At 45.9% G+C, this 14,544-nt stretch overlaps 1 protein-coding gene across 3 annotated transcripts in view; it reads right to left on the bottom strand.

Annotated features, from left to right (window-relative positions):
* NTN4 (netrin 4) overlaps nucleotides 1–14,544 on the bottom strand; it is a 44,649-nt gene that overhangs the window by 18,433 nt on the left and 11,672 nt on the right. For all 3 annotated transcript variants that reach the window (XM_062015273.1, XM_062015281.1, XM_062015289.1), the window contains exon 3: nucleotides 5,790–6,077. In XM_062015273.1, coding sequence (XP_061871257.1) covers nucleotides 5,790–6,077 — 288 coding nt within the window. The remainder of the gene's footprint in view (nucleotides 1–5,789; nucleotides 6,078–14,544) is intronic.

The raw sequence follows: 14,544 nt of genomic DNA, 5'->3' as shown, positions 1-14,544 counted from the left end.
CCCATAAATTTAATGAAAGTTGGACCTAAGTGTTTCTAAAACCTTGCCTTGGGCTGATATATTAATTAATAATGTTTCCCCCCTCAAAACAGCTCTGCCTTAAAAAAAGTATTACCATCCTAGCTTTATCCCATTGAAGAAAAGAACTTTTTTTTCCTTCTCCATAATTTTACTTGATGCCTTGGAAACAACAAAAGAAGGTGAATGTTAGCAAGCCCTTTCCTGTAGCCCTTAGACTGACAGGTAGGGTTTTTTAGCTGTGACAGCTGAAAACAGGAGAAAGCCAGGACAAGAAGAAGGGGTAACAGGAAAGAAAGGTAAGGGATGGCAGGTGAAAAACAGCCAATGGACTGACTACACTGGGCAAAATTAATGCCTGTAAGAGCAGTAGAAAGGCCAGATGGAAGCCTGTGGTGGCCTGTAAACTCTCCATCGTGCCACAGAGCAGCTGGGAGCCAGGACTGTGAAACCAATGGCTCTGCTGGGACCCAAGGTAGAGTGGGGAAGTGATGTACTTGGCCTTGGGGATTTCTGTGGCACCTCAGCACCTTTGTGAAGGCAGAATGTGACTCCTCTCAATGCACTAACAAGCAAAAGAGCACATTTTTTCCTCTCTTTTCATTCACCTTGATTTACATTTAACAGCAAGGCATACCCACTTGGGTCACTCTGGAGCATCACTAAATACACAAACACAATTCCCAGTACATCTCACCCCGTTAAGCATTCACACGGCTCTTGACTCATTTAAGCAGCAAAGCCTTCTCATACCATTTTTCATTTTGGCATAGGGTCTTTACATCCCAGTTCACTTTCACACTGTTTCCCTTCTTAGCTCAACAGCCCGGTCGCAGTGTCAGTCATTAGAGGGCACAATGCAAACAGTGTTACAAAAGTTGACTTCTGTAAGATAAACGAGCGACTGATTTCTCCATACAAAGACAGTTGCTAGGGCATGCTTCCTCCCAGAGCCTTTTGTTGCTGAATTATAACTTTCCAGCGCCTCCTTTCAGGTTGCAAATACATAGAGTCTTTTTCTTTAGTCGAATCCTATTAAATACTTCCCTATTTATCATGTCCTAAAATGTTGTGCAGTGAGAAAGAAACGCTGTGTTGATGGAAAAATGCTTTCAGTCACCTGTTATGAATCGATTTCTATTACAAGAACTCACCTGCTATATAGAGTCCAACTCAGATGCACACGAAAAGGAGATGACTGTCCCAAAGACCCACTAGTGTAAATAGGCTAAATAGCTGGGAGGGAGAAGTGCTTTTAATAGACTTTCTTTCTTGGAACTGCTAAAATTGTTTTGTTTCGTTTTCACTCTGATGGAAAATGGGGAAGATACCAGCCTAAAGGAAAATCAGGGCATCCACAGCGAGTTTCTAACGATAGCGACTCTGTTGTGCTCAAGCCGCTGTGCCAATTGTAGAACCAATGCCTACTGGCTGCTGTCAGCACACGGGGAGGTATTCTTTCACAAAGCACCAGACAACCAAATTTATGCATGAGAAAATTCTCATATCCTATCTCGTTCCTGTGAAAGAATACAAAGCCTGTTGTCCAGGGTGTGGGGGCTGTCTGGTGAGGATTCTGGTTTTTTTAATTCCTTGTACAATAGGCTTCTGTCAGCGCTGCTAGAGAAGACCTTCAGCATCTTTTGATGTCAGTAGCACAATAACAATTTACAACAGCCACTGGGCTGGCTACATGGGAAGGGGGAGGAATATTCGCCCAGCCTGACTATACAGAAGTGCTTTAGCATGGTAGCTTGGTCTATCCCAGATCCCAACCATACTGTGTCCCCCGACAACTCTATAACTACGGAAAGAGCCTGGGGAGATCAGCTGGCTAACTCGAGTACATCAAATACATGCCTAATATTAAGTAAGATATTTGAGATTTGGTGCCTAATTGTGGTGCAGCTGCTAGAAATGAAGTTCTGATGCATTCACTGATCAGGTTCAGCCTAGAAAATCAAGCATAGTTCCTGGAAAAGTCCTTGACTTACACTGACACGGCACCTTGAACTACTAAAGCAGCATAATTGTCACAATACCATTTCAGTATGGCAGCAGCACCACACCAAACCACTTAGCATCCCTATGTTCTAGTTTCCCTGTTCCTTTCTTCAAGCATAGATAGCTGCTGTATCACATTATCAAAACTGTTATTGAGGGAAAAAGAGAAGAGGATGAACATAACCAGTTAACTTCATTTGTTCTTGCTCTGTTCAATGTGGATGAAAGAGGGGCAGACAGGACTGCACTAGCGGGAGTGCAGGAGAGGAAAGGAAGGACGGAGAAAGACACATTAGACGGTTGGTAACATGAGATTATCAATGAGATAATAAAGTCATCAGTTCACAGTGGAATCTCATCTCATTGGGTAAAAGAATCAGTGGGGGTCAATCAATCTTCAACAAGCTTCAGCAAGGATACAGTCCTCTAAGACTGATTCCTCAGGCCAACTGTGAAAACTACTCAGCTGTTGCAGGATTCTGTAGCCAGGGAGGGCCAGGGACTCTGAGATGGATGAACACCTGCTCTCACCTCAAGACAGAACTGCACAGGTGAGGTATCTCTGGGTTTGCTTTCCCCACTCCGAAGTCCTAAACTGCAAGATCCTACTTATCTCCAGGTTGCTCTCCTTCTTCATAACCCTTGCCACAGTTGTAAGCAGGCCACAGAAATGCTTTATCTTTCAAGTACGCACTGCAACAGCTCCATGTGTAGGAGTACTGCCAAGGAGTGAGAAGATCCTATGCAACACATCAACCAAAAAACCAGTCTTCTTATGGCCACTAAGATCAGGAGAGATATCCAGTGTATGTGAATCCATTTCACCATGTCATGCAGCTCATAAACTGATTCAAGTGCTTTGCATGGTACAGTGTAAGGTGTGTTGGTTCATGCACTTTTTTTTTCCTGGGCATCCATTGAGCTGTTGTTGATGAGATTTGGGTAGTGACTTGTTGAATAAACATGAGAGGAGCAGGGAAGAGACGTAAGAATATCTGTATCACCCTGACAGCTTCCTGCTGCACACAATTGTATAACAAGAGGCAGTCATAATCACGCCACCCAGGAGGAGCAGCCCTTGCCATCATTGGAAGGCAGACAGGTCTTTTTTGTAGTCTTTCTCTGCCACACATGGAGAAACATCCTCCCCTAAAGCAGGAGCTCCACTTCTATATCCAGAATTCATCTAAAGGCTGAAACGGCATTTTCTGATGCTCAAATGAACCCAGAGCTTTCTTCTATGAATTTCTTTCTCCTTTAGAGAAAGAGTGAGTGGCAGAATTGCTGGCAAGCTTTGTTGTGTGGTACCCACAGTGACTGCCACAGGGAGAAGCATCACGGTGAGTTTTGCAGCTGGAGGGTGGTGAGGGCACAGAAACAAACTTCTTCTCTTATCAGGCTCTGGCTATTGCTTTTTGCTGTTGGTGCTAACATGAAATATTTTTTTTTCTCAGGGTGAATGTTTGGACTCTATAAAATCCACCTTTGGTTTGACTACTCAAGTCCAGGTAGGAGCCTGGCACAGACCAGGTTTAGCCCCAGGTGCCCCAGTCCTATGATGAAAAAAAGTGGTATTGGGAGAGGAAACATCTTACCACTCCCTGATTCTCCCTGTAAACCATGGGGCTATGTCACCCCTACACCAGCACATCCCTTATGGGACACGCAGAAAAAACTGTAAGGCATGATATAATGAGTCAGCCTCACTGCAGAAACATCACCTTTGGGACTCCTGCCACACACACGGTTATAACTGGAGTTGAATTTCCAGTCCCCTCAGGGCCAGCACAAGAACTTGTTGCTATTTCTTGCTTTGGTTTTCAGTGCAATTTTGGCACTCGACTCCTTCCCAAAGCACCGCCTGTTACCTGCACACTGTGGTTTCCATAGGCTATAGCCCTACCAGAAATGTGTTTGGCTGCAGGCTCTGTTACAAGTCTCAGTGATGCTCTGGGGCATGATCCAGTGCAATTGTACCCCACCAAAACAATCCTGAGCAAACAGCTCCTTTCAAAGATTTGTTCTGTGGGAGGCAGAGTGGTGCTACTTGAAAAAGTCTTATCAATCATAGCACTGTATGCTTTCAAATCAGTATATTTTCAAAATGTTGCAAGACTAGGTCTATTAGAAGGGAAACACGTTGTCTGCTTCAAGCCTGGGACCATAATTTAAGTAAAATGAGAAGAGCTGGGCAGATGCCATACCTCCTTAACTCAAGTGACTGCCTTATGGGGTTTTTTAATGATCTTTCCCTTTCTAACATCATTCAGGGCAGTATGTTTCACTACCTCAACTTTCCCTACTGCTCCTCTGCCAACAAAGCCAGGACTTGCAGAGCCAGCCAAAACAGGGAGAAAGGACATGCTGGGGGCAGTGGTTGTCCCCAGACTGGCAGGATACAGGCATACCATGCTGCAGGCATCTGATGGGTTAGCTCCTGCTATGCCCATCACCTCCCCAAGGGGTTAGCGGCTCTTATTTCTTTGGGACATAGAAGGACTGGGGTTTAGGTCTTAGTGGGTCCCAGGGAAATTCAGCTCAGAGCTCCTGTGATAGGAGCTCCCTCAAAACCTAAGCACAGGGGTTTTACCTGGAGAAAGGTATTGCAAAGTGCAATGGACAGCCTGGGAGTGAGAGTCAAATCCCAGTTCTCCGTCCTCTTGGCTCAGGACACAACCCAATATCTGAGGATCCCCCAGAAGCAACAGAAACCACAAAATGCTCAGTACCTTCCTAGAAGCTCTCCTCCTTCTTAGAATCATAGAATCATAGAATGGTAGGGTTGGAAGGGACCTTTAGAGATCATCTATTCCAACCCCCCTGCAGAAGCAGGTTCACCTAGATCAGGTCACATAGGAACATGTCCAGGTGGGTCTTGAAGACCTCCAAGGAAGGAGACTCCACAACCCCTCTGGGCAGCCTGTGCCACTGCTCTGTCACTCTCACGGTGAAATAGTTTTTTTGTTATGTTTAAGTGGAACTTTTTGTGTTCCAGCTTCATCCCATTACCCCTTGTCCTGTTACTATCTACTATAGAAAAAAGGGATGTCCCAACCTCCTGACACCCACCCTTTAGATATTTATAAATGTTAATAAGATCTCCCCTCAATCTCCTCCAGACTAAACAGCCCCAGTTCCCGCAGCCTTTCCTCATATGAAAGATGTTCCGGTCTCCTGATCATCTTGGTGGCCCTGCGCTGGACTCTCTCCAGCACTTCCCTGTCCCTCTTGAGCTGAGGAGCCCAGAACTGGACACAGGACTCCAGATGAGGCGTCACCAGGGCAGAGTGGAGAGGGAGAAGAACCTCCCTTGACCTGCTGGCCACACTCTTCTTGATGCATCCCAGAATGCCATTGGCCTTCTTGGCCACGAGGGCACATTGCTGGCCCTTCTTCATTATCAAATGCTCTGCATTTATTATTTTTTAGATACTGCATTATTGCAAGTCACTGTCTGGGGGAAGAAGAGAGTCAGCCATTTGAGGTTTTTTAAAGGATCCAGTTGAAAGAAATAAATTACTGTGGAACACCCTTGAAGGACGAGAGTCCTGCTGGACCCCACACCAAGGCACAAGGGAAGTCCAGTGCTTCATTGCAACATGGAGACCACCTCTGTTGTGGAGACCTTTTGCTCACCGTGCTTGGAATTAAGGGCATCACATGTCAAATACCACATACTTGGATGTACACCATATTCTATACCATCTCTACTATTTTTAAAACCCTGCTTTCCTACGGTGCAGATGTTGTTTACTGCATGTACATACCACATGGAAAACACCAGCAGCTTTGACGGGCTTGAACCCAGCGACAGGGACGCAGTGGTCAGCGTGGCCGTTGCAGAAGCAGCTGCCCTTCACGATGAAGTCGTAGATGGCATAGTGTAGGGGCATTGGGGCCGTCAGAGGCCGGGAGGCCGGGCCGGGCGGGAGGCAGGGGCAGCCCTGCCGCTCCAGCAGCCGCACACGCAGGTTGGTGATCTTGAGCTGCGCTTGAGCTTCTGCGCTGTATGGGTCCTCCATGGTGTGGGGTGGCGACAGGGCTCGGAATATCACCTGGGCAGAGACACACAGTAAGGGAAGCAGAAAGGATGATATCAAGCAGCCCCATGGTGGGCTGGAGCCTGGAGTGGCAATGGCAGTATCACCAGTGAACACATATCAGCCTCTCATGATGCTCTTCCACTTACTCAAGCACTGGGAGCAGCACATTTACCTCCACTCCAGTGTGCACAGTGACCCCTCCTGTGATCCCCTATGTCCCTTTGCATATAAAGTCCAGACTCTATGGGTGTCAAGTGACATTTCAGCATTAACAGAAAGCAGAGGTCAGTGCTGCTGGTACGTGGAGTGGCCCAGCACAGGGACCAGCAGTCCCACTCAGGTGGGGGACTCTTCTTTAGCCTTCCTTCCTCAAGAAAGGGTATATTCTTTAACAAATAAAGTTCAGTTTTCCAAATATTTAGCTTCTATCAGTCCCAGGCTGCTTCCCAGTGGAAAAGTGATTGGATGTGGCATATGGTGACAGCAAGCTGATAGTTCAGAAAAGCGAGATAAGAGGGAAAGAAACGTGGGGGGTTTTGAAGTTTAAACAAATACTTACCAGTCAGACTTTATTTTAACTTGGGTCTGATTGAATAGCTAAATATTGGCTCAAGTTGGAAATTGAGAGCACTAGACAGAAGTAACCAATTTTCTTGAAGAGGTTTATTTTAAAGTTGGTGGTGTTACTGCCTACAGTGAGACATCAGAAGCAGTATATACTTCATATAACTACCATTGGCATGAAAAGACACATTTACACCATATGTACTAGTTACCAGTACATTCAATTTACAGTGACACTTTCTAAATAGTTAATTAGCTCTTCACTGAACAGCCACTGAAGGTTTGATGAACTAGCAACATTCAAGCAGTCACTTGACAAGTGTTTGCGCGTGTGACACAGGCTAATGGCTCAAAAACCTCCTCAAACCTCCTCGGCAGCTTAAAGCCTTCTCAAACCGCTCAGCTGCCCTGTGGATAACCACCCATGCCTCTGGAGGGCTGGCCAGCCTCCTATAGCAGCAAGGAGGTGTGTGGCAGTGATAGGCAATCATCATTTCTTGCCAGGAGGTGTTGCAGGATGCCCCATGAGATACAGTATGTAAGCTTCCCAGCACGGCTCATGGTGATCACAGCCTTCTCTCCCTAAATCCTATCCTCCCAAAGGAAGCAGCTGATAGGCTTCAGTTGATGAACGCTTTCCTTTTATTCAGGGGATTCAGGGATCCTGGAAATAACCACTCTGGTGCTGCTAGCCTGTCTACCCATGAGCTTTGTCTGCTGGCTGCTACCTCTGCCAGCCCCACCACTGTTGGCACTGCTCCTGGCCGAGACCTGGCTTCTTCCCAGAGCTGCCAGGATCCAGCCAGAGGAAGCTTTGTTCCAGCCTGGAAGGAGATTTATTGCTCATTTTGTAGCTGAATGGCAGCAGTGTGCTTTTGCACGTCTCGTCAGCTTGCCAAGCATGGTCACTACCAGTGGCGGGTGACAGCGGGTCTTGGGCATGCTGGCATTGGGCACCAAGCACTGGCAAGCACATGACAGCTTCAGTTCCATGCCACCATCCTCCAGATACTGCCTCCCAAAGTTGTTCCAGCAGCTTCTATTGGAAAGGCGTTGATAAAGGAGAAGGTTAACCAAGAGAGGTGGTCAGAGGGTAAGGCTGGTGAGCTGCATACCCCTTGTACCTAAGTGTTAAGCCTGATGAGGGATATTAATAACCAGTAACACATTTCAGAAGTGAGGAGGTTTTTCCCTCTCTTTCAGGAACATACAGTGTGTTTTTCTGCTTTCCTAAAATAAAAATACCAAGCAGATATAAACAGAAACCCAAGTGAACCCAACTATCAGGTCCTGCACCTCTCCCCAGCGCTTGTTTTTCACCAAATTTAAATTGCTATTCTGACCACATTTACTCATTAGTGGCTTTGTGAACACGAGATGCTTTCAGATACGGAAATAAAGTTCCTTGGGAAACATCCAAACTGGAGGCATTGATTTCCTTATAGTGGAGGTGATGAAAAATGCCAGGCTGGGAATTTACAATAAAAACTAGCATTTTGAGTTCCTTGTGATTACACCAATTACATCTCAGATAACTCCTTGTTCATCCCGATAGATAAAAACAGTGAAGGAAACACAAAAATGGGAACAACTTATGCTAGATACAGCTGTAGGCTTTCTTCTCATAATTTCCAGTCTTTCCTGTTTATCTGTCCCTGATTAATGCACATGACTGCTGCTTAGAGTTCTAGCAAAGACAATTACAGCAAGGAAATCAATAATCCTGAAAGTCTTTGCGCCAAGAGAGTCAAATCTTGCCTGTGTGGAATTCAGGGGGAGTTATGCTGCTGATTTCAATGGAGCCAGTATTCCTGCTCAGTCCCTAAAATGTTACAAACACATCTTTATCTGGCTACTTGAAAACAGTGATGCTAAACATGAGCCCTATCTGTAATTCCCAGGGGCTGCAGGCTCTCAGTCACTGCCCCAGCTGCCCTGTATCTCTCTGGCTGTGCCCAGCAGTCCCAGCCCTGGCTTCAGAGCTGTGCTGCACCCTGTGGCACTGCAACAAAATGGAGTGAGCACTGCAACAGTGCAAAGTAACAGGGTGAGCCTGGTCTCAGCACTGCCAAGACAGTAAACATCCTCTTCCCCGTCCCAGACGCAAGTAGCTCTGCTTTAATAAAATACAAACCAGTCATTATAACATGTAGTACACCATACAAATAGCAATTCTTTGCTCTGCCCCAGCAGATTGAGCTGGACCCCCCCAAAGGCTGGATGAAAAGGTCAAGGATGTGTTTCCCAGCAGGATTTCCCTGTCCAGTTGTTAACCTCACCGATCTATCCCAGTCCATCTCCGGAGTAATCAAGCTGCTGGGGCCACACTGCCGTTGCACATCTGCTTTAGGTTGGCACCTCTGTGCTGCCTAGTACCCCAGCCCCATGTGCACAGGTGCCAGCTTTCCTGTTTTTACCTCTGCTTATGCAATTGCCCCACTGATAGGATCAGCCCTGGTCTGCATTGTCCCATCTATGAGCAAGCCAGGGTTTGTACAGCAAACCTCACCAGGTTTTCACAACTACAGTTCTGCTGGCAGAGGCCATCACAGTCAGAAGCCTCCTCAGATAAAATATTGTTTGCTTTTAATGGTGCAGGGGAAGCATGTAGGCAGGATATGAGAATGCTCTGCCAATATGCATGCATAGATTTGGTGATGGAGTTTTGTAAGCCCGTCATCTTCCTGGTGCCCTGCAGGACCTCGCACATGCCACAGAGTAAATATACTCTGCTCTTCAGACAGACCACTTGAGCTGCCTGCAGTTTGGGCACATCATTACATATACATCCTCTCATCAATTTCCACAGCGTTTCAACTTCCTTACAGGCTGTCATGAGCAACTCTTGCTCTGTTGATTACTTCACACGTCTTTTTGTCTCCGTGGTGCAAGAAGCCTTAGCTACTTCCCATTCTGCAGAGGCAATAATGTAGCCCTGTATATAAATAAAACAGCAGCCCTGAGTGTGGTGCACTCAAGTAACCGCTTGTACCACAATGACCTTGATTTATAAATACATAAAAGTCCCTTTGCAAGAAGTACCCCAGTCTGTTTACAGGCGAGAGGCAATGAAAGGACATCTTTATATATATCTCCACAGTGGGAAGGAAAATGCTAATGAATGATGCTGAGAGCAATGAAATAGGCTCTGAAGTCAACATTGCCTGAGGAAGTCAACGAAGCCAATGAAAGATTTGCCAACAGCAAAGGCTTCTCGATGAGTCATGGGCGCATCTCGGCCCACTGCAGCCTCCACCTGCCACAGCTGCAAGGCCCTGGATCTTTGTCAAAATACAAGTATCCACAGCGATAAAATGGGGTCCGTTGGGACGCAAATGCCCACAACACTGTGTTCTGGTTTAGCAAGGAGCAGCTTTTGGCTTAGTAACAGGGGGAGCGGGTTGCAGTGAAGACCCGGTAAAGAGTTTGCGGACCCTCCCCCGGCTCCTGGGTTCACACCCACCTCCGGCCCGGCTGGGCCAATCTGGCGCCTCTGCCATCACTATTTAGGGGACGGGAATTGGAATGCGAGGCGGGAGGTGTAAGAGTGATACAAGATGGAGGCGACCACGCGGACCCTTCAGCCAGAGAAGGAGGAAGGAAGGAGAAGCAATAGACCAGAGACCCCTCTGCAAGCCGTGGCGAGAATGCAAGCTATGCCCCTGCAACCTATGGAGATCCGTGGCAGGACCGAGAGTCACCAGCAGCTCCGTGTGAGTGAGCCCGGACGGGCGAGGGACTGTGTGGGGAGACGGCCATGGCCCAGGCCGTGCTGGAGAGCCTGTGTGCCGCAGAGCAGCCCCACACGAGAGGCAGAGACGAGCTGCAGCCTTTGGAATGAGTGCACGTCGGAGCAGCCCGTGCAGGGCTGCCATGCGTGTGAGTTACCCCACGGACTTGCAGGGAGGACTGGAGTGGAGTTCACCCGTCCTGAGGAGGGACAGACGGCAGAAGCTATCGGGAACAGACTAACTGAAACCCCCACTGCCTGCCCCTCCGAACTGTTCAGGAGGGGACAGGGTAAAAACCCCGGGATCAGGGCTCTGAGCCCGGGAAGAGGGGAGGGGTGGCAAGAAGGTGTTCTTAAAAAGGCTGGTTGGACTCTTCATTGAGGTATTACTCTGGGTTGTTTCATTTTGGTTATATTTTGGGTTTTTGGGGTATGTTTTAGTTGATGTTGCATTAAATTATTTTCTGTTTTCTTCCCCAAACCGAGTGGCCTGGTCTGTTTTATCCTGAACCTTAAGCGGCAATTAAGCTCTCCCTGCCCTTGGGCCTAAACCATGACACACTGAAGACATGAATGATCCACAAAAAGCTTCCTCCTCACGTAACTTCAGAAACAGGCACAGCCACAGAGGCTGTGGACAGGGACATATAATCCTTGTGCATGTGCCCCTTCTCCAGTCCCTGTGCCCACTCCAACCTCCAGCTAGAGCCTGGCCTCAAGTACAGTTTCTCCTCTCAGCCCTGGAAGGCATCAGGAGATAGTTGACAAAATGGCAACACCAGTAGGATACAAAGAGAGGGAATACATGCATGGGAGACTCCAAAAGTGTGTTCACATGGGAACAAGACAACAAACGGGAATACATCAGAAGTAAAAGCAATAAACAAATATTAAAAACATAATCACAAAATGGAAACCAAGGTGGTGATGCTGCATGAAGTGATCTGTGTTTTTTTCCAAAAGAGACTACAGGACTCTATGCCTTAACACCTGACCTGGATGCATGAAAATTCACTCTATCATAACGACCCACCCATATTAGGGGTTCACCTATTTGGCTTATGGGAATTTGACAAATTCAGTATTGCTTTATTTTATTTTTGCTGGTGGTTTTATTCTTCTCAAAGTATTTTACAGGAAGATAGGAAAAAGATATCACAGGAATAAAAAGAATGTAAAGTTTGTTGTCTTCTCCAAATAGAGAGACAGCAAAAGCAATGGGGGATGTGCACCACCTTATAAACGGGCATGTGATATCTAGGTCAGTGTTTGACAGAAAAGTTAAGGTTTTCAGTAGGAGTCTGCAGTGTCTCTTGGTATGCAGGCACTAAACACACGTGGCTAATTGCCCTGTATTATGGGGCCCTGTTGAATCTCCACGTCACTGGAAGCTATTTGGTTTATTTAATGCTCTGAAAATGCCAGCTGGAAAGGTGGTGGTGGAGTTCTGACTGTGTGTCCAGGACCTCATCCTATTGCCTTCAATCACATTTGGGAGAAATATCTTAAAGGCTTTAAGTTCCTAAAAGTTCTATTAAACAATCTTGTTCCTTCAAAAAATCAAGTGCAGTGGACACCTTCTATGAAGAAAGCTGCTAGAGCCATGATGCTGGTACCTTCTATTGACAAAACAGACTTATTTGATGTATTACCACACCAAGTAAAACAGTTTTTAAGAGAGAAAGCCATGTACATGTCTGTGCTATGTTCATTACAATGATCCTAGGCTAAAAAGGACTTTTTGGCAGATATTGTAAATAATTCAAATCACGTGTGAAGTTCATCAGCCTAAACTGAACAGGTATGACACACCAGCTCCTCTGATACACTTTGTTTTTCTGCCTGTCACAGCAAGTGGGCTGAAGGGAAGAAGAGCCTCTCTTTGTCTCACGTCTGACCACATTCATGGTGCACACTTCAACATCACCCAAATCAGATGAAACACCAATAGAAACTGGGAAACCTGCCTTGCCACTGCAGAGAGGTGGCCTTCAGAGACACTAAGATCACAGTGGGCAGTGGAGCCCATCTTTCAGGCCACAGTGTGAAGCACTATGACCACATCCCCAAGCAATGGTGACAGAAACTCACTTTGTATCACCACCAGCAGCCCCTGAGCTCGAGAAGCTGGAGAAATGGCACTCCTGCAGCTTTTACTGCTCTTCCATAGATTTTGACAGAAGACAGCGGTTGGTCTGTGCCTACAGCCCTTCTGCAGTCTTTTACATCATGTTAAACAGGGCAAATAAACCCTTGTCTCACCATCAAAAAGCTATGCAATCTTATAAAGACTTAAATAGAAAAATCCAGCTATTTCAAATAACTGCCTCTTGTGGGGACCTTGGTAAATTAATTTATGTCAATGCAACTTTTATCTTTTGGGAAACTCGAGGCATTCTTCTGCTGTTCTCAAAAGGAAGAAGCTGTATGGAAAGAGCTTCTACTCACATGCAGCAGCCAGACGGTGTGGGGCTAGAAATGTCATGAAGAGACCTATATAAGAGTCTCAGGATTTCTCCAGGATCCTTGGCACCTCTGGCAATAATCAGAAGAGAAACATCTTCTCAGCTCCCCTTCAACATTCCCTCACAAAACTTCATTAGATGATAATAAAACTTCTAGATCATGCCTGTCTTCATGCAGACAACAATTATGGAAGTAATAGTCTTACCAGAAAAATCTCTCTTCAGCAATAAATAGCTCAAAACTTGTGAATTTCTTCACCTTCACTTAACAATACTACTCTAAGAATTGATAGTGGCTTTAAAAATGGCTTTATTTTGCCTAATCATCACTTTTGTTCATCAAACAGACTAAAATGCTCAGTTTCTTGTTTCAAAAAACCCTCCAAATGCACAATATCATTGGCTATGCACAATCAAGGAAAATGACTACTGCTTTTTTCCTCATCTTCGAAATCACCATTTCCAAGGCTACACTATCCTGCACAGAAAAAATGAACCAGCACATTTCAGCTGATGAAAACAGGTCCTTTGACCCATCAGTAAGAAAGATGGTATTTAAATGCTCTTCCCTCCAGCAATTCCCCTCCTTTCCCTATCCACACAAAGATTTATGTTCTTAGCCTTGGCCTGCCAGCAGTACCTGTTGCATGTTTGGAAGACCATGAAAACCTGGAGCTACCTCCAAAGAGCCTGTGAACTGGAATTGCTTGTTAGTGGGCAGGGCTGTAAGAAAAGCTGGCTCATTCCTCAGAGCTGCAAAATAACTATTTTAACAGCTTCAGTGCAAGACACAGGACTGCAAGAACCTGCAAGGTAACAAGTTAGCATTTCAGCAGCTGCAACAGTACTAAGGATCAAGGTGACTATTTTTAGCCTAAGATTAACTCCATTTCATGAATACTTTTCAGTTGGTCTTGTCTACAATGAAAAGGCTTTGTGTCTATAGAACTGGCTGCTTAATTCATCCAGTTACCATGAGCTACACTTAATTTTAGGAAAAAGAACACCTTTTTGAATTATATGCAAATAAGCACCACCAAAAATTTCATGAGAAACAGCAACCTCTCAGTCCCTACCTCTTCCAACTCGTGGCTATAGATTTTGACCACAGCAAAAAGGGACAGTATGGAGAGACTGTTGATAGTAAGCCGTGGCATACATGTCTAGTAAGTTTGGGTTTGGACATTAACCTCTTTCCTTCCTGGAAATATTGCCCAGGGAGAATTTGAGGCCTTCATCATCTATGTAGGATTTTGAACGTTGGTAGACCAGATATGTCATGCTGAGAGCCACTGTGCATGGCGATTAATCTTAGATGAAGTCCCCATAAGCTTTTGATCCAAAACTTCTGAGACGTGTCAATTCAGTGCTTTAGGTTACACACTTCCCATGTAACTGGTTGTATCCAGGAATTCTACAGAGAAACATGGCAGCCCTACTTTCCAGCCAGCAAACTGGGAGTTGAATAAGTGAGCCAGTCTTCGCGTCATGCCAAAAACGAAGTGTGAGATGAAAGCAATGGGGTGCAGTGCCTGAAGACAGGCTCAGGCTACACCACTAAAATCCTGTGGCACTTTTCTCAAGGGAAGCAATAATCCTCCTGACAAAGCCAGATGCCAATTTAGAGAATTAAATTCTCCTTACCCAAATTCCCCTTGTTTCAGGAGGGTACAGTGCTCTTCACTTCCTACATAAGAAGTTTGGAAAAGGTCTCCAGGAG

This window comes from Colius striatus, chromosome 1 (assembly GCF_028858725.1).
Source record: "Colius striatus isolate bColStr4 chromosome 1, bColStr4.1.hap1, whole genome shotgun sequence".
NCBI lineage: Eukaryota > Metazoa > Chordata > Aves > Coliiformes > Coliidae > Colius > Colius striatus.
Note: the sequence above shows the minus strand (reverse complement) of the source record. Positions and strands in the feature narration are given on the sequence as shown.